Genomic DNA, 20180 nt, shown 5'->3' on the forward strand with positions numbered 1-20180 from the left:
CTCTACTACACATTTGAGTTGTTTCTGGGTATTTTATGGAGTTTATGTGTTTTGTGCTATCTTGTATATCATATTCAATTTATGAAATAAATTTATGAATTTATGTATATCATTTCAATTTAGTGAAAGGTTATTGAGGTGGTTCATAAGCCGTAGGCAAAATCTAGAATCAGATAGGATTTATGACTTGGCACTTTGCCAAGAAAAATGTAAGCCGTGTTATTAAGACGCTGGTATGAACAAACCAAGAGGAGATTAAGAGGGCCATGAGCAACTGAGAATAAGCAGGGAGTAGATATGTACTAACGGGGGTCTTAGGTAGTCAGTCTTGGGGTGTTCTGAAGTCATGGCTACGGCGAATAAAGCTCCATCTCCTAGAGCCCTTTTCACTGTTTCAGCCTGATCTGCCTGGGCGGAGTTAGGTGTAGACTCAACAGGATCCAGATCAAACTTGATCAGGGAGGCTGAGGCTGGGGAGGGATAGTGGAGGCCCGTCTTACTAGTTTTTCTATTTCAGTGGCCATTGTTTTGGGTTTTTTGTTTTGATTTTGAGATTCGAGGTCTGATTATTTGCTTGTCACTCTTTATGTATGAGTGCTCTATCTGCTTGTAAGCCCGCATGCCCGCAGGGGGCATCGGATCCCAGTACAGATGCTTGTGAGCCACCATGTGGTTGCTGGGAATTGAACTCAGGGTCTCTGTAAGAGCAGCCCGTGCTCTTAACCGCTGAGCCATCTCTCCAGCTCTCTGTTTAAAGACTTCATTTTGACTGGACTTACAAGTAGAAGCTCTCAGCAAGGGTGGTTGCTACATCCTGACAACGTGCTCTTGGCATTTTCTTTGGCTTGCTTCATGCTCTTGGCTAAAAGTGGAGCATGCTCAGCAGCCTTCTGCTTGTTTTTTTTTTTTTTTTAAGTGTGTTGTTCTTCAGAGTGGTACGTTGTCTTCTGCGTTTATGTTGCCGGGAACAGGTGCTGAATCTTGGGGGCTTTGGTTCTGGGCTTCTCCCTGCCCCCTGCCCCCCCCCCCTTTTTTTTTTTTTTTTGCTAAAGAGGTTTCTGACAGCATTTTGATGGACAGCATCATCTTTAGAGAGATTGAAAGCTTTTAGATTCTGCTAACTTTCTGGGCCCCAACCACTGAGTCACAGTAGTATCTGTCAGTCAGGAATATCCTTCTCTCATTTTCTCCCTGTCCTTATCCCTCTCCTCCTTCTCCTTACCCCCTTCCTCCTTCCCTAGTTCTCTCTCTCTCCCTCTTCATCCATCTCCCCCCCCTTCAACCTCTCCCCTCCCCTATCAGTAACTAAGTTGAGAACACTCAGATTGGCATCCACGATGCATCCCTGCAGACTTGCACCTCTCTCTAGGTCTCCTTGGTCTGTAACAAGCATGCCCCTTACTCCGCAGCAGGCCAACTGCCATGCTTAGGCAAGGCAGCTTATTCACGGGAAACCCTTGTTTGTGGTTCTCACCACTGATCACCCAGAGCCTCAGCAGCGGCTTCCATGCACTTCTCATAGAATGGACAGAGTTAGGACATTTGTGTTCAACGTCCCCCGGAGATACTTCATATCTTTGACATTTACTTTTATCTTGGTTTTATCTTTACATAGCCAACTGTCTAGGAGACACTGGGACTCCTTCGTGTCCTTTGAAAATTTACATAAAGTCACTCATTTAACTAAGATCTAGAAGATTCTGTTTAGGATTTCTGAGTCTCCTCGGCCTATGATAAAACTTGTTTTTTAAAAAAATACATCACTTACTGAATTTCAATGACAAACATTTCAACATAGGAACATAAGGAATGGGAGCAGGGCCTTGCACCTGCTGGGCATTGGCCTGCAGTACAGAGTCATGCCTCTGCCTCTGCCTCAGCAACATACAAAGAGGTGTTTTTAAAACCCATTTCCCCCCTCAGGGGAGAAATCTCTTAAATTTAGAAATAGATTGTGTTGAAGTTGTTTTTTAGTATTTTTTTTTTTTTTGAAATTTGTGTACTTAAATAACTGGAGATTGTGTAGTTTTCATTTTGCACTAAGTGTGACAACTGTTTCCCTTCCACATAAGAAGCTCATCAGAAAAGGCCAGTTTCTGTTACTCAAGTGTTTTTTTGTTTTTTGCTTTTTTCTGTTCTGGAGTTCCAGTTAGTGTCTTGAAATACATAGCCCAGGCTGGCCTGGCATGTGCTCTGTGTGTAGCCCAGGCTGGCCTCAGACTTTCTATACCTCCTGCTTTTTTCTCCTGCGTGGGGTTACAGGCACATTGGCTTTTCTTTCCCTTCTATTAAATTATAATAACATATAGGAGGTTAGCTCTGTTGAGTACTTACCTGGGGCCAAGCACTGCTCTATACTCCCAAGATAACCCTGTTATCCCATATTTTATATATGATTATATAATGTCAGAGGAAATGAAACACTACTTTATTTGACTGATATTTGATATGAACTATTGCATACATGCATGTATAAGTGCAAGTTTCTCCCTGGCTTCCAATTCTGCATGTAGCTAAGGCTGACCTTAAATGTCTGCCCTCTAGAGTGCTTGGATTACAGTTGTGTATCACCATGCTTGCCACAAACCACAATGATTTTGAATAGTCATTTCATAGAAGCCATCTATAAATGTCAGTATTCTCTTTCTTGGCTCTTAAGAATTTAGAATCAACCTGGATGCAGTATAATTGTAGTAGCTGGGTTGGAGATGTCCAGAGACACTGACTTATGAGCATGTAATGAGCAGCGTGGTCAGTTTGCCTTTCTCAAGTGCTCTCTTGGCATCGATGGCACTACTCTGCTGCCTGAGTACTCTTGGCACCTTTGGTTAAGTTTTCGTGTTGAAGCATCTGTCTCCTGTGTGGTAAGAGTGTGGGGCAAAGGTGACACTGAGTTTAGTCACTGGTAATTGGGAGAACTCTTGTCAGGGTCAGAAACAACTCTGGCCACAGTGCCAATTCAGATAAGATGAAGTTTGAAGGAATCAGAAGCTTTAAACTGGACAGTATTTAGGAAATGATTATTCCAGAGGAACTTTGAATCAGTAGAGGAGAGTTCTGTGCATTTTAAAACATCCTTGGGAAACATGGCTGGGTTTTTGTTTGTTTGTTTGTTTGTTTTGTTTTGTTTTTTGAGTTAGGGTTTCTCTGTGTAGCCTTGGCTGTCCTGGAACTCACTCTGTAGACCAGGCTGGCCTCAAACTCAGAAATCCGCCTGCCTCTGCCTCCCAAGTGCTAGGATTAAAGGCGTGCGCCACCACTGCCCAGCGGCTGTTTCTCAAAGATAGTGCCCTACAGAATATTTTGGATATTTGTTTTTGTAATCTGTGTATATGCACATTTACACATTGACTTTAGGGATTAGTGAGTCCAGAGTGGGCAGAGACTCAGCTTCTTCACTCTGCTTCCAAGCCTGCAGATGCTTGAGTAGAATAGGTTCACATCTGCATATGTACAGCAAAGTTCTCCACCTCCTTAGTAACCCAGGATAAATATTTACAGTGTGAATGAAGCAATATAGAGCAGATCCAAAACATATATTAGAAAACTTGTTAGGATGCATCTGTGTGTGAGTGTGCATGTGCACACACTCCGCTGTGTTCATTTGTGTGACTTCAGGTGTGCACATGGGGTCAGAGCACAGCTTTAGGTGTTTGTTCTGCCCTCTATCTTGTTAGAGACCGTCTCTGCTGTTCTCTGCTGCCTAAACCAGACTAGCTGAACCACAGCGTATGGCGAGTTTCCTGCCTGGTATAGGAACACTAGGTTTCTAACATGAGCTACTGTGCCTGGCTTTTCGTGGGTTCTAGGAATTTGAAATCCGGGTCTTCATGCTTGTGAGGCAAGTGCTTTACTCACAGACCTGTCTCCTAGCCCTCAGGTATCTCTACTCTTTTACAAAAAAGCGAAATCAGTATGAGCCTGATGTCAGGTGACAATGGTGCATGCCTTTAATCCCAGAGCACTCAGGAGGCAGAGGCAGGTGGATCTCTGTTACCAAGCTAACCTGGTCTATAGAGCAAGTTCTAGGACAGTCAGAGCTATACAGAGAAACCCTTTCTTATTTATTTATTTATTTATTTATTTATTTATTTATTTATTTATGTTTTTCGAGACAGGGTTTCTCTGTGTAGCTCTGGCTGTCCTGAAACTCACTTTGTAGACCAGGCTGGTCTCCAACTCAGAAATCCGCCTGCCTCTGCCTCCCAAGTGCTGGGATTAAAGGCGTGCGCTACCACTGCCCGGCAGAGAAACTCTTTCTTGAAAAACAAAACAACACAAAACAAAATATGGTCCTGAATTGTTGTGGTGATGATGAGGATGAGGATGAGGATGATCTCTTGGTTTGTAGCCCAAGCCTTGGGTTTCCAATCTCCCCGTCTTAGCCTCCTGAGTGCTGGGACTACATGCCTAATTCACAGGAGTTATTTTTGAACAAAGTATCATTTCCTCTGAATGTTATAATTAGATGGTGCTCAGATTTTTCTTTTTCTGAACTGATAGAATACTTGCCTTTTATTTATTTATTTATTATTTATTTTTTGTCTGTTCTCCCTGATGATTTGCTATTTTACTGTTTCATAAAAACAAAAACAAAAACAAAAAACTTGAGTGCAGTTCCCATCTGCTCCGTGTAGATTATGAACAGGGAGTCTCTGATTTGAGTTTATGTTCCTTTGGTGTCTTTGACTAGGGAGCAGCTATGGCGTTAATTCTATTCTGTGGGAAAGGAAAGAGATAATAACTCACTAGAATCTACACCAAACGTCATGGGCCCTAACACTTCAAAATTATAGGCTATTTGGTGGGGAAAGGGAAATTCACTGTGGTTCTGATTTTTGTGAGTTAAACAATTGAATTACATTCATCATCATTGCCATTACCATTAGTCTGTCTGTCTATCCATATCCATCCATCCATCCATCTGTCATCTTTCTAATCACACAGAGACCCACCTGCCTCTGCCTCCAGAGTGCTAGGATTAAAGGCATGTGCGGCTGCCGCCACCCCCCCCCCCCCCAGCTCTAGTATTATTCTCAGTTATGTGTACGTACTGTCTGAGTACAGGTGCCCACAGAAGCTGTGGCCTGGAGTTAGAGTTACAGGTAGTTATCAGCATCCTGATTCCGTTGCTGGGAACTGAACTCAGGTTGTCTGGAGAAGTGCATGATCTTAACTGCAGAGCCCCCCCAACACCTCTCCAGCCCCTGAATTACTGTCTTGATTTGTCAAACTCAGGTGCCTGGGATATTGTCACTGTTGTTTGGTTTTACTGAGGCACAGGCCCAAACTGAATCCTCCTGATTCAGTCTGAATTCAGGCGCATCATCATTCTATTGAATTTTATAGTCTGGAAGTTGGGAAAAAGTGAGAGTCTCTCTCTTTTCTCTGGTTCCAAGTTCCCTAAATGCTATAATGAGTCTCTTGGCTGTGGTCTCAGAACAAAAACATCTGGATAAGGCTTTGTTTGTGCTCTGGAGGCTTAAGTTGAGGAAAGGCGGCTTGAATGCTAACCTTAGTCATCAGAATTAATGTATTTTATGTGTCTGTTTTAGTGCTTTATGAAATACCAGTCACCTAACAGTTCTGGGTCCAGTGTCTCAGCAGGGCGTACCTTGGGGTTATTTTTCCTTTTCTGTGGGCTACATTTCCTCATTATATTTTGGTGTGCAGTTAAACTAAAATTCATATTTTAAGTATTTTCTAAGCTTCTATGTTTCTGTTGGTGTGTGTTGCTTTTGTATGTTTTGTTTCTTAAAATATTTTAATTCTTCTGCAGGATTCGTAAACTTCAGATACGAAATATCCCGCCCCACTTACAATGGGAGGTAAGAGCTTTTATGTTAAGGTCTCAGTGTTGGAGCTTACTGTTTTGTTTTTCTAAAGATTTTTCTCTTTCCTTCAGTTCTCAGGTATACTAGAACCTAATTCTTCTCTCTAATGGCTGTGGTATGGGCTTTTCTTTGTAGGATTAAATCCCTTAAAAATCTGTTCTCTGACATCTTTTTAAATGCCCAACAGTTAGTAATACTTGTTAGCTTTCTGATTCAGCTCCGTGCAGCAGCATCTTGTTGATAGAAGTTGCCCAGGAGAGTTAAATATGGCGTTCCTTCCCTGGCAGAAAATTTAAAAGACAAATACCTGCTTCTTAACACTTTATTATAAAATGTGATTCTGCCTTTTTTTTTTTGCTTAGATGATGGCCCTTCAGTGATTGTGTGTCAACAAAGCTGTGTAGCACAGTTCACTAGCCTGCTTCAGCAGTTTCCACAACACCATGACAGTGTCATGGAGAGACCCTGAGAGTCTGAGACACAGTAAATGATTGTTAATTCTGCAGACCATGAACTCTGAAAATTAAACAACCTCACTATTGTGTTTACTGTGTGTGTGTGTCCTTACCTAAGGAGGGCAGAGGCCCGTTTCAGGAGTTGGTTCTGTCCTCCCACTCAGGGATTGAACTCAGGTCCTCAGGCTTGACTGTAGTAGAATCCTTACCAGTTGAGCCATCTCGCTGGCTCCCCTGAAAGCTTTTGAAGCTTGCCTTGAAGCCTTGCAAGGGAATGTCATTGTTTGTATCATTAGAGCATAAACATCAAGAGTGACTTCTTTTGTGGTTTCAGATTAGGTTTCCAAATGAATTTGCTGTGTCATTAAACTGGACCCCTTATTAAAATGCAAAGCATGATTTCACGGTTTCCTTGGCAGTGAGCTAAGGGAAGTTGTGAATTTCGATTCCCCAAAGTCCCTGCTTAGAATCAAATCACTTGTGTGTAAAATATCTCACCCAGTGCTGTCTCGATTCACAAGTGCTGCATTTTGATCTTGGAAAGGATGGTTGGTTCCTTAGCATGTTCTGAATGATTTTGTTATATATAAAATCATACATTGTAGGTTGACTGGTGACTTCAGACATTAAACTATATGCATTTCCCTGTTTTAGAGTAATATTTGTTTAGGAAATTCATTAGCTTAGGGGTAGACCTCAAACTGATTTTGAGAGCATCAAGATCATAAATTTGCACCCCAGTTTTAAGATGGGCCATATTAAATATGGTTTAACCAGGTACTGTTTTCAGGAATCACATCTAGTGTGCTGAGGCTGTTGGTGAGATAGTTACCTCAGCCAAAGACAGGCAAGTAAGCAGTTAATGTCCTGTGGTGTCTGCTGGAGCGAGTGGCAGAGGTTTCATTGAGGTTATATGGCTTGTCATGACATTTTTTTTTTTTTGATTTTCCCCTTGTTATGAGTAAAATCTAATTAATAAAACCTTTATTTGCTTCATAATTTATTTTATTTTCTCTCCCTCCCTCCATCCCTCTGTTTCCTTTTCCTTTCTTTGATGAGATTTTGCTATGTAGTTTAGACTGGCTTTACAATTAGGACCCTCAGCCTTAGCTTCCTGAGTGCTGGGATCCCAGGCATGCACCGTCATCACTCCTGGTCCAATGGCCTTTAAAAGGGCGGTAAGATTACTTACATGAGAAGTGGAAGAAGATTGGAACTTGAAGGGCTTTTTTTTCATCTGTGATTTAAGCTTTTGACTTTTTTTTTTTTTAACAAAAATAATTTTTTTCTTATTTTGGTAGGGTGGACAGGATCTAGCTGTGTAACCTAGACTGACTTCAAACTTCATGCCCCACTACAGGCACAATGCACCACTTTTCTGCCTCAGCCTCTTGAGTCCTGGAATTATAGGCAGCTGTGAACATGTATGACTGAAGTCAGACTGAGCCAGGGCTTGTGAGGAGTTGTTTGTGTGGATGGTGCCTTTCCCTCCATCCCTTCCCTGAAAGATCACTTTGTATCTTTATCTGTGCACCCTGGGCATGCTGGCTGCCTCCCCAAACCCTCGCTGTAGACAGTGGTAACTGTGCTCTTACAGTCCAGATTCCATTCTAATGGAAGCTTTAGAGTTTGATTGCACCGATTAATGTTAGGATCAGAGTGAGTGACATAGCCAGACATGTGATGTGACCCAGGGTCAGATGAAAAAATGCATTGCACAGACAACAGTTAAACCTGCCTTAAAAAGAGGTCTGACTGCATTCTATTTTAAGTTGATTTTTGCAACTGTCTGGAAAAAAACAAAACAAAACAAAACAAACAGAAAAGAAATGGATGATGAGTTACAAGTTAAATACTAACCAAGCCTGTGGCATGAAGCATCTCACGGCATAGGCAATACTGTTTTGTGAGACAGTCAGTGGCCTGGCAAGAGGTAGACAACCTCTAGAGCATGACTTGTGCATGCACGTGACGGTTGGAACCAGTTCTCTCCTCCTACCATTTAGTCCCGGGGACTTGATTCAGGTTGTCAGCTTGGCAGCAAGTGCCTTTACCCATTGAGCCATTTCACAAGCCCTGAACACACTTTAAAGTGGTGCATCTTCTCCTTTCTGACCCAGAGATGATGATAGCAGATAGACTTACATGCCTTAAATCTCCGCACTCGGCAGAGGCACGTGTGTCTCTGAGTTTGAGGTCAGCTACCTAGAGAAATCCTGTCACAAACAAAACAAAACAAAAGCAAAACAAAAAACAAAAACAAATGAAAAAAAGATTCACTTACTGTGGCCGTAAACCAGTGCTTGGTCTGTATGAACATCCAGTATATTATGTGTGTAATAGAACAAAACCATCACCTCGAAACCTTGATTAAATTCTTCATGTGTCTGTCAGGTCCAGCTGATTTCACAGCGCACACGGTAGGCCTTCACCAGGGCATTTGAACGTGGAGAAGCACATGAGATCTCAAGAGGTTAAAGAGCAAAGGGAATAGAGGTAGTTATGACGGAAGGGAACAGCCAATCAGAATCTAGGGAATTGGAATGAGCCAGAGTTGCTGAGACTCAGTTCTCTGAGCTGTGCAAGCTCATGGCTGGAGCTTATGAGTCTTGTTCCTGGAGCCTACCACCATAAAAGGCCGGCCAGCTGCTGGAATGGGGATGAGCACTGGACCAGAAAGAGCTCCTCCTACAGTCTCTTATCTGCCCTGCCCCCAGCTTCCCACTACCCCACTCCCATCCCCCTCTGCCCCATCCTAACCCCCCCACTGCCCTGCCCCCAGCCTCCCACTGCCCCTGTTTCTGCTGTGGCAGAAGCATACAGGGAACAGATGGGAAGAGGGATGATTTGAGTTCTCAAAGTCTCAAAGAAAAAGTCGACCTGGGATTGAGAGCTCCTTCTGCTGATGATCTGACCTGGAAACAGAAAGTAACAGTGTCCGCTCTACCACTTACCTTGTGAGCCGTTCTCTGTGAGGTCTGACTTCTCCACAGAGTTGAAGCATGACAGAAACACCTCAGCCGCAGCACCCTGTGCTAGTTTGTAGGTGGTCTACTGGCGTTTTTTGATTTACCTGCCATCCTGCTTAACTCTTGGCATCTTTATTCCCCTAGGTTCCTTTGGGTACATCCTTTCATGCTGTGTGACTTCTAGTGATGTAGCTTTTAACACTGACAAAGTATTATGAACAGCAGGGTAAGGAGAATGCTCCACAGCATTTGTGTCTGTGGCAGATAAAGTTAAGAGGAAACTTAACCCTCTGGAAGGCCTGGTGCTGGAGAGCTAGAAAAGCTTATTTCCCCCGTATATAGGATGCTCATAGGAAATGGAATCCTCTTGTCCATCCTTCACCTACTAAGTGCCTTGAGGACTGGGCGCTCCCCTCTTAGATGGGCACTGAAGCATCACACGTCTATCTTGTTCCTGCACTGTGTGCTTTCTCAGGGTGACCCGTGTGAGGTGGATGCCAGTGTCTTAGGAAAGAACTTGTATGAGAACTTCCTGATTGTCCGACTGTTGCTCTCTGATGAGAAAAATCGGAGTTCCTACTAGCCTTGGTGGAGTGCAAAGGAAGGAAGACCCACCTGTACATAAGCCACATGGAAATGGTGGTCCTGGAATAAAAGAGCAAGTTTAGGTCCTCAGTGGGAAAGCAGAGCTGGTGTTTCTAGAGTGAGCTGGAAACAGGTCTAAGCCATGGCTAGTCATCGCTATCCTAAGGCTCCCCTGCTGATGGGCCCATGACAGAGATGACAAAGGGCAGATGCATGGTTGGACAAACACTTAAGAGAATGTGTACTTTATTTATTACGTTTCTCTATTTAAATGATGTATTTTTTATTCATGTATATGTGGATCTGAGAAGACAGTTATCTTAGAAGTTCTGAAGAAGCTCATGAGATGGACGGTTGGGTGTTGGAGGCAGCTTGAAGGGAGTCTGTTTTTTCACCATTCCAGGCTTGGCAGCAAACGCCTTTGCCTGCTGACCTTTCTTGATGACCTGGAATGCATACTTTAAAATCATAATTTCGCATATAAAACAAAACAGAAATACAACCCACTGTGTCTTTTTAGCTTTCCCTCAAAACCTGGATGTCTGATCCTGGGACTTAGTTGATCTGGGAAGACAGTTATCTTAGAAGTTCTGAAGAGGCCATCTTTTCCTGTTTGTGTCTGGGGTGGCTTTGGGCGTGGAAACTTCCCTGGTCTGAGCAGTGGGGGAAAGTGGGGGCTCCTCATAGATCGAGCATCCTTGGATTATCCAGGCTTCTGACATGCCAGTCGACCAGCCTTGCTGTTTGGTGTAGAAATAAGTAACAGGTGCTGTTCCTGCGCAATCCTTATTTAGAGAAAGAACTGGGCGCGTTGTGGTGCCTCTGAGTGGCTACTCCGGAATGGCCAGGTCTCTTCACGTAACTAGACCTGATTTGGCCTTTGGTGTGTCTGTGTGGGAGTGGATTCCAGTCCCTATGGCTGGTAGGTTATCTGCAGGAGTTTACGATGCCATTTTCCCGATGCCTGTCATGTCTGATTGCTTGTTCTGTGGTGGGGGCTGCTGCTACTTTGAAATGTCACTTTACAATTTTATAACTTATTTATTATGAAAACTATCAAATGTAAAAGTGGAATGACAGAGTGAAACTTGCCATTACCAACATGTGGTTTTGTTCTGTATACACGTGTGGTTGGCTGGTTTTGTTATGTGTACACACACGCACTCTTTCCCCTTTCTAGGTTACTTTCAAACTTTTTTTTTTTTTTTTTTTTGAGACAGGGTTTCTCTGTGTAGCCCTGGCTGTCCTGGAACTCACTTTGTAGACCAGGCTGGCCTCGAACTCAGAAATCCGCCTGCCTCTTCCTCCCAAGCGCTGGGATTAAAGGCGTGCGCCACCACTGCCCAGCTGAAACAAATTTTTTCTATTATGACATTGCTAGGTATTTTCAGTTTGTGTCTCCAAAAGACATGACCAGGGCTTCCATAGTATAACCCTAAACAGGAACTTCCTGCCCCATCCTCATCCTTCTGGAATCTGGAAGCCCTGGGGCCAAGGTGCCTGAAGGCTTGCCATTTCCTGGGGTTGGAGAGAAGGAAGGAGCAGTCTGTGCTAGTTCTACGCTTGTGCACCAGAGTTCCCTTTCTCACAGTGTTCTCCATGTGTCTGACTCCAGACCCCCTGTTATAAAGAGGCAGTTACTCTGGGATCTGTACAAGCCTCACTGTAACTGTAACACCTCCCTGAAGCCTCTTCAGATAAGGTAACATTCTGAAAAATTGAATTAGGATGCATTCACACAAAGTTTTGATTGGGAGAAGGTATCATTGAATCCAAAAAAGTCCTTTTAAACTGCAGCTCCTACACTGCAGAAGGAGAGAACTACTTTAAAGTTGCCCTCTGGGCCAGGCAGTGGTGGCACACGCCTTTAATCCCAGCACTTGGGAGGCAGAGGCAAGTGGATTTATGAGTTCGAGGCCTGCCTGGTCTACAGAGTGAGTTCCAGGATAGCCAGGACTACACAGATAAACCCTGTCTCGAAAACCAAAAATATAAATAAATAAATAAAATAAATAAAGTTACCCTCTGTTTTTCACACATACTTCATGGCATATGAGTGCCCATGTGACATACATATACACACGCTCGAGTACACACACACATGAGCAAATACATGAAAAAATGCGTAAGTAACAAGCTGAAAAATTCATGTTTAATTTGATGCTACTAAGCATCAGAAGTATCCATGTTTCCTAGATTGTTTCTTAAAAAGTTGATTATTTTCGTTAATCCACTTCCTTTGTGGCTATATTTTCTTTTCTGGTAAATTTGTGGAAGTTGGTTTACATTGTAGAGTTCCACATTCTTTTTCTGTTGAATATATCCATGTATGGTCACTTAACATGTCCCTGTGACCGTTGTGGAACTTGGATACATACAGGTTTGCTTTTTATTGTTTGGACAAAACATGGTATGCTTCCTTCATGAAGAGGTGTGCGGTGTCTATCTTTGTGACTGGCACTGGTCTTTGCTAACATTCCTTAGTTGTGCTTTTAAGGTGGTAGCCTTCGGGTTCTTCCATGTCTTCATTCCCTGATTGCAGTTGGGTGAAGATGAGCTTATCTTCTTGGTTATTTGATTATTCAGTTATTTGAGATAGTTTGTATAGAAAACCCAGCCTCCCGTTTATTGAGAGCCTTAAATCAGAGCCAGCGCACGTCTGCCTGTATAACTGTAAGCTTGTGGGTGTAAGACTCTTTGGGTTGCAGACTGGAGTCACTTTTTTCTGTGTTTATATCCTAAGATGACTGTGGCGACTTCCTGAAGCCAGCGTTGTTTTTATTCCCCTCAGCACTTACTAACTCACTTTGTTTTGTAGCACAAAGCCCCAGGTTTATTTGAGCGTTTCCTGGTCTTAAGGGGTCCTGATTGCTAGGGAGATAATATATAGTGTTCACAGTGGGGCTTTCCCCTCTTGGGACCAAGTCACCAGCCTTTCCAGGGTTCTGTGACATTTGTGTTCTCATTCCTATAGGCTTACTCATGCTTTTCATTTCCCCCTCTGTATCACATTATGCTTTACATTGTCTGGGAGTGAATACTGGCAGCCCATCTCACCATCCCCCCTCAGTGCTGGGCATGCAACTCAGGCCCTGCTGCTTGCTAGGCAAGCATTCTAACGCTGACCTCTGCCTGAGTTTTTATTTTACTTACTTATTCATTTATTCACTGATTTATTGTATCACTTCTTGGCTTTTTGACTAAGATTATGTGTGTGTGTGTTTGTCTGTTTGAAACAAGATTTCTCTGTGTAGCTCTGGCTGTGCTGGAATTCATTCTCTAGCCCAAGCTGGCCTCTAACTCACAGCAATCCACCAGTCTCTGTCTCCATAGTGCTGGGATCAAAGGTGTGTGCACCACCACCCATCGCACCCTGATTGTTTTTTATTGGATTTCTCTGTGTGCACCTGGAGAGGCCGGAGGATGCCTTGTAGCATTTGTTCTTCTTCCATGTGGGCCCCACAACTCGGCTTCACCTTGGGTGAAGAGTTGGTAAGAATTCTTGGATTTCCTCTTTCCTTACCTGCCATGGTTATTGGCATTAAACTTGGGACCTGGTGCTTTCTAGATAATATATAGTGTTCTATCACTGAGCTATGTCCCCATCCCTGGTGATAGTCTCTGAAAAATTGGTTTGCTTTATGAAGTTGATCAATAGAGAGGCATGCTTTGTCGCATTCTTTTATCAGCCTTTAAAATCCTATGGAATCTGAGGTCGTGTCTCTTAATTTTCACACTGCTCATTCCAGTGTCTTAAATCTGTCTTGCTAGAGGTTTTTTAGGTTATTTTATGTGTAGAAATGCTTACCTAGGCATGTGTATGTGTACTGTGTGTATTCTTAGTGCCCGACTGAGCTCCAGAAGAATGTGCTGGATCCTCGGGAATGATTGAGAGTGGCCATGTGGGTCCTGGGAACTGAACTGGGGTCCTCTTGCAGGAGCAGCAAATGCTCTATCCCTGTTTGACCCTCCTCTCTGCTTGCTCTCTTAAAGGAAAGAAGTACTTGGTTTCATTGATTTTATTGTTGTGAAAACAATTTATTACATTTTTGTTTTTGTGTATGTTAAGGGTATTGGCATGGTCATGCCAGGGCAAACCTGCGGAGGTCAGAGGACATATTTCAGATGTTAGGTCTCTTCTACCACATGGGTCCCAGGGATTGACTGCAGATTGTCAGCCTTAGGGGCAGGCAGGTGCCTTTACCTGGTGAGGTGTGATGCCTGTACCCTCTTTCCTGGGTTTTCTATGAGAGCATTAAGTGCTCTTAACCACTGAGATCTTTTCTCCTGCTCCCAATTTTACTCTTTTAAGAATATATACTTTTTACTTTTAAATGACTGGAAATATTCTTGTTATCTCCTATTTATGACTTATTTACACTTTGATTCTTAGGCTGTTTTTGAGATTTTTTTCCTTTGGCTCTCATTAATTGGTTATGCCATATTAAGAGACAGATTTAGGGTCATTGTCTTGTTCAGAGTTCACAGTATGCTTCTTGTCTTTTGCTACTAAATTCTTACCCTCACTGCACATCCTTTTCTGCAAACACTTCCTTCCGTTTTCTTTTTTCAACACCAGTGCTGTGACTCCACCCTTCTGATTTTACCCCATAAAGCCTTGAGCTTTTCTTCATTTTGTTCAGTGTCTTCTCTCTGAGTTGTTCAAAGTAATTGGATTTGGTCCATGTGTGTGGCAATGACAATTTCCTATCACCTGCAGCCTACTGGGAATTTATCCAATATGAATTTTATTAAGGTCTCTTATTTCTTATCATTCTTTTAAAGAATGCTCACCCTTTGTGGAACATTTGTATAATAAACATCACTAAAATCTGTCAAGTAACTTTACATCTGTGTCAGTCTTGGTGTTTGTACTGACTTTCTGTATGCGTTGATTTTCTTCTTGGCTTTCATATGCTAAGTAATTTGGGGTTGTATTTTGGATATCTTAAGTATTTTGAGAGTCTGCATGTGTCTTGTTTAAATCCTGTGAAGAAGGCTGATAATCTTGTGGGGTACCCTCCTCTTGGCTGGGTTCTTATTGCAAGTTGGAACCAGCCTTAGATGGTTTAGAGTTCCAGTTTCTGTTGTTTTCAGAGTTTGGGGGTCTGTCTGATTTGTGCACCACCCACTTGTAGTCAGTCGGAGACCCAGACAGTGATCCAGCCGTGACCTCGCTCACAGTCCAGAGTGGGCTGCTGAGTTTGGATTGAGCCAGGGGCACCGGCTGGCTCCTGGAGTAACCTCAGGAGTTTCTGGTAATGTGATCTCCCCGACTCCCTCACTTCTGTTAGTACTGTGTTGTGCCCTGGGCCTTTCCTAGCTGGAGAAGCTAGAGTCTTGAGTCCTGGTCCTTGGTCACACACTTCCTATGTTGATTGGAGGGTTTAAATGACAGGACGGAGGAAATAGCACAAAGTTCAACCCAACCTTTGGGACTGTAGCTCTGCCTTCCCTGGGAGGTTTGTGTAGCATCCCGTTCCCAGGAGAAGATGGCAAGGCTTTCCCACTCCTTCTCCCTCAGGTCTGAATTGTGGCACAAGGTCAAAGGGAAAGGGCAAATGGCACACCTCAGACCCAACAGTACTCCCGCCCTTGTTATTACTGTGGGATTCATATCTACTATAGTATGGTTCAGCTTTTATAGCTGCATTCAGTGAGAGAAACAGTGGAGTAGACCAGTTAGTTCACTTGTGTCTGGTTGCAGAACCTGGTACAAAAGTTCAGTTTCCTTGACTGTGTGTAGTTTTTATTCCTTCTAGATTTCAAAGGGGATTGGATGAGGCCATCATTTCTCAAGAATGCAACACTGTTGTCCACTGCTCTAAAGTTACCTCTTCTTACAGATAACTGTGGGTTACATTAAGGCCCAGTAGGTCTTTAGCTGTCTTTGAAGATGTGAGTTAGGTCATCCACATGTTGGTGCAGCACAAGAGCCCTGTGAGTCACATGTGCTGTTTGTATGTGTGAACCCTTCTGCTTGGTTCTCTCACTTTTATTGTTTCCACTTCTGATTTAATGAATAAAATAAAGCTAACATGGGAGGAGGAGAATGGTCCCCAGGTGAGGACTTAGAACAGTGTGTCAATTGAGAATGGCCTGTTTGATTCTGTTTCTAAATTCAGCATCAGCATCCAGAAAGGTAAATGTGCTTCAGTAGTACCAAGGGCATTTCTGTCCCTTTCTTCTCTGCCTTGCTGAAGGGCCTGCTCTATCTCATGCAGAATTCACTTTTGTTACTAGAATTATTGCTTGTGTGCCTTTACTTTCTGTTGTCTTCACTCGATGCCAGTGTGTGTGTGCTGACGGCTTCTCAGGCTTCCTTTGTTTATGGTTTCTGTCTGATGGGCAGATGTACTTAGTGTTGATTGAACTGAGGATGTGTTTGTCCTTCCACCTTCCACGATCAGCTGAGATCATAGTTTCTGTGTTCATCTGCCTGGTGTTCTTTATATCCACAGTCCCTTCCTGATCTGTAGTATAAAGTTTGTGGAATAAAAGCGTTCTGAAGATTGAAGGCAGTGGTTGTAACGAAGGTGAGTGTGTGCAATGCCACTAACTATATTGAAGTCTGTTATTGGAAGGGTACCATAGTGTCAAAGCATGCAAAATAAAACAGTGCAAACAAGAAGTATTTGGATATGACTGGAGCCTAAAGACTCTAATAACTCTAATAGTGAAACAGTCAAATAGTAGAACGCACATAAAAGAACCTCTAGTGGACCAGTTATTTGTGCTAATAGAAGGATGGCTTGTGGCCATCTCAGAGCTCACTTAACTGATACTCTTTGCTTATAAGGGCGTGTGTGTGTGTGTGTGTGTGTGACTGTGGAAGCCAGAGGATAGTCCATGGTGTCATTCTTAAGGAACTGTTCAAAACTTACCTACTTACTTACTTATTTTTTTAGAGACATGGCATCTTACGACCCTGAGACCCACCAAGCCTGGCTGGCCAGTGAGCCTCAGGTATCTCTCTCCCAGTTTCCACTGGGATCTAACACTGAGATCATGCACTCATGTTATCGAGTCCAAATTATCTTATATGGATCTAGGGGGCTTGAACCCCAAATACCCATGGGTAGTGGCTTGAATGTTCCCTACGGTCTTGGACATTTAAATAGCTGAGTTCTGTAGTGATTCTATTTGGGAGGCTTAGGAGGGAGGTATGGCTTGGTTGGAGGAAGCCTGTCACTGGAGCTGGGTTTTGAGAAATTGTTGACTTGGCTGTCTCTGCCTTCGGCTTATTTTGAGATGTAACTCTCAGGTCTCAGCTTTCAGCTCTGGCTGTCATGACTGTGGCACACTGCCATGCTGCCATCTCTACAGTTAAAGATCTTAATTCTCTGGAAACATAGGTCCCAAAAGACCCGTTCTTATCTGTGATGCCTTGGCAGTATAAGTTGGTACCAGAGCGTGGATAGCTGCTGTAAAGATCCTGTTGTCCTCCTCTCCCCCCTCTTTTTTTTTTTTTTTTTTTTTTTTTTGAATGTGGAAGATTTCAGAACTTTGGACAAGAGAGGCAACTGAATGCTGCAGAGAGCTTAGTGAACCAATGGAGTAGGCCCCTAGCAGGCTGTAGGACTGAGAGAAGCACAGACAGTGGAAGCCCAGTTTGATTAAAAGGGAAAGCAAGGATCTTAACAGCCATTCATGTGATATTTTGACAAACAATCTGGCTGTTTTCAGCCCATGTCTTGAGGCTAAATTAAAAAGTAATAGACTAATTTCTTTGGCAGGAAATTTCAAGACAGTGTAAGATTGAGCCTGTGACTTGGTTGTTACTAGTAACGTATGCAGATCTACAATAAAAAGGAGAAAATGAGGCCAAAAAAAAGAAATACAGAATGTGTAGCTTGGAGAGGAAAGATCATTGGCAGGCGTGATATCACAGCCAAGGCTGTGCTGGAGGAGAGGCTGCCACTGTTGGAGGTTAGCTGGAGAGGTGGGGTCCTCACTGGAGCAATGGCAAGGGTATCTTCAGGGAAAGTTTGCTTCAGTATACAAAAGCTGATGCTAATGTGGTCACAGCAGACAAGTGTCCATCCCAAGCTAACAGCCAGAGTTGGCAGCAGCATTCACGTGGTACTGGATTTAGACGCATAAAAGGTAAAAGAGATTGGGTTGTTGTGCACGAGGACAGGCAACTTGTGGCTGGGAGTCCCTGTGTGAAGGCCCTGAGAGAGCAGGAATTGGCTTTCTCTGCTTCCTGCTTGCAGTTCAAGATGTTGGGCCCTTAGCCCTCAGCCGTTATGGGCTCTAACCCCTTGGAGAACGGTAAGCGCAAATAAACTCATTTTTCTGTGAGTTTCTTGGTTTTGATGACTTACACAGCAATAGAAAAGTCGTTAATTCATCATGTAGAAAGCCTACATGGGAAATAATGGGCAAGTCATGCAACAGCTGCCTCTGGCTTACACACACACACACACACACACAAATGTACATCTGCAGACATGTGTGCACACACAAACATGTATATAAAAAGTGGCCTAAGGCCATTTGAAAAATAGTTGGAAATTCTGGCCTAATATCAAGTAAAAATTCACTTAAAGATTTAAGAAAGAAAGAAAGAAACAAACAAACAAAGAAATAAAGAAATTCAAGTTACTGATCCAAATTGCATATTGGGGAGTGGGTAGGTAGATGCTGATTAAACATGCTAAGCACCTTTACCACTGAGCTAAATGCCCAGCCCTCAAACGGTAGTTTTTAAAATCAAATATTCTAACATAGTAGAATTCAAAGATACCTGAATTTGAAACATTCATAGAATGACAATCTGAAAAATTAAAAAAAAATTTTCCCACAATTAAACCATTATGTTTACATAAGAACTGAAAACTTTGCATGTCCAGTAAAAACACTTCAAGTCATAACACAGAATAGTTTCAAATCTGAGCTCAGGCATTAAAGGCAGCGCTCATCTACACTGGGTGTTGTGATGGCTCTCATAGTGCGCACACTGTGTGTTCAGAGCCAAGGCGCAGTGCAACACCAGAAACATCTCAGATTCATTCTACATTCAAGTTTGGATTTTGGTTGTTGTGCCTTCAGAAATCTTTTCTGTTGACATTTTTGTAGCAACCCTTATGCTCAGTTATATGAGCATAGTTGTATGACCCTAGAGGTCTGTGCCCACCGTCTAAGATGTTCAGCTATGCGGTGGCTAAGAGCACTCGGGGCTTCTCTGGAATGCCTGAGTTTGATTTCAAGCACACACAGTGGGCTGCGGGAAGTTTGATGGCCTCTTCTGGTTTCTGCAGGCACCCACATATATTTATATTCGTTCATTCACTTATTCTCTCCTCCTGTCTCTCACACAATGATTCATAAAAATCCCTAACAAAACTGGTTGAACTCTAGATCCTTCTGACCCAGCAGTGGTGAAGGACAGTTGTGATGTTTGTTTACCTTAGTGATTTCCAAGCAATCAGTAGCTTTTAAAATCTACAATGAATTATTAGAAGAGGAAAATTAAGTCAGCGGAGAATCCCTGTTTGAGGTGTGTATGTGTGTCTGTGTGTGTGTCTGTGTGTGCACACACATGTGCAAGAGAAGGATGTCGGTTCATGCTCTATCACTCTTTTGTTCTTTTGAGAGAGCATCTCATAGAACCTCAACCTAAGCTGGCAGCCAGCAGGATCCAGTGATCCTCCTGTCTCAGTCTCCCACAGTACTAGGGGCCCATACCTGGCTTTTTCTGTAGGTGCTGGGACTTGAACTCGGGTCCTCATATTTGCGAATGACTGCTTTGCAACACTTGTTCCTCCTGGAAGATTTCTGTTCCTGTCTTCTTTGAGTCTTTGTTTTCTCCCTCTGTTCAGACTGACCCCAGACTCCCAGGCTCAAGTAATTCTGCCTCAAATTTCTGAGTATTTGGGATTGCTGGTGTGGGCCACGACACATCTAGCTTACTTCCTTGCTTCCATAAATAACCCAGTCATTTTTGAGAGAAAATATCTGATGATGGATATAAGCTTAATTTGCCTTCAAGGGTGTCTTTTGATTCATTATTGGATTTGCAATGTATTTTACATGCATCATTGGCTTTTATTTCTTCTTAGATCTGCATATTTAAAGTCATTGTTCCTTCATGCCAGGACACAGGGAAGCAAGACTTTTCAGGCCTGGTTGTTAGAAGGCTTCTTCCTGTGTGTTTTTCTGTGAGTCTTGGCTAACACGTTCCGGTAGCAAGGTAGTAAGGTCCTGGGCTGTCCATGTTCTGTGCTGGTGGTGGCTCTTCTGGGATATGTGGAGGTCAGCCCCATAGTACAGATCAGGTGGACTAGACCTTAAATGTCACTGATCTCATTCCTCTAACCTCGGTAACTGTAGCA

General features: G+C 43.1%; 1 protein-coding gene across 1 annotated transcript in view; it reads left to right on the plus strand.

Annotated features, from left to right (window-relative positions):
- The window catches only part of Igf2bp3 (insulin like growth factor 2 mRNA binding protein 3), a 127208-nt gene that overhangs the window by 42067 nt on the left and 64961 nt on the right, over positions 1-20180 (plus strand). Inside the window, exon 3 of the mRNA XM_021164650.2 lies at positions 5780-5828. Coding sequence (XP_021020309.1) covers positions 5780-5828 — 49 coding nt within the window. The remainder of the gene's footprint in view (positions 1-5779; positions 5829-20180) is intronic.

Source organism: Mus caroli, unplaced genomic scaffold (genome assembly GCF_978045245.1).
Source record: "Mus caroli unplaced genomic scaffold, Mus_caroli_1 scaffold_7, whole genome shotgun sequence".
Taxonomy (NCBI): domain Eukaryota; kingdom Metazoa; phylum Chordata; class Mammalia; order Rodentia; family Muridae; genus Mus; species Mus caroli.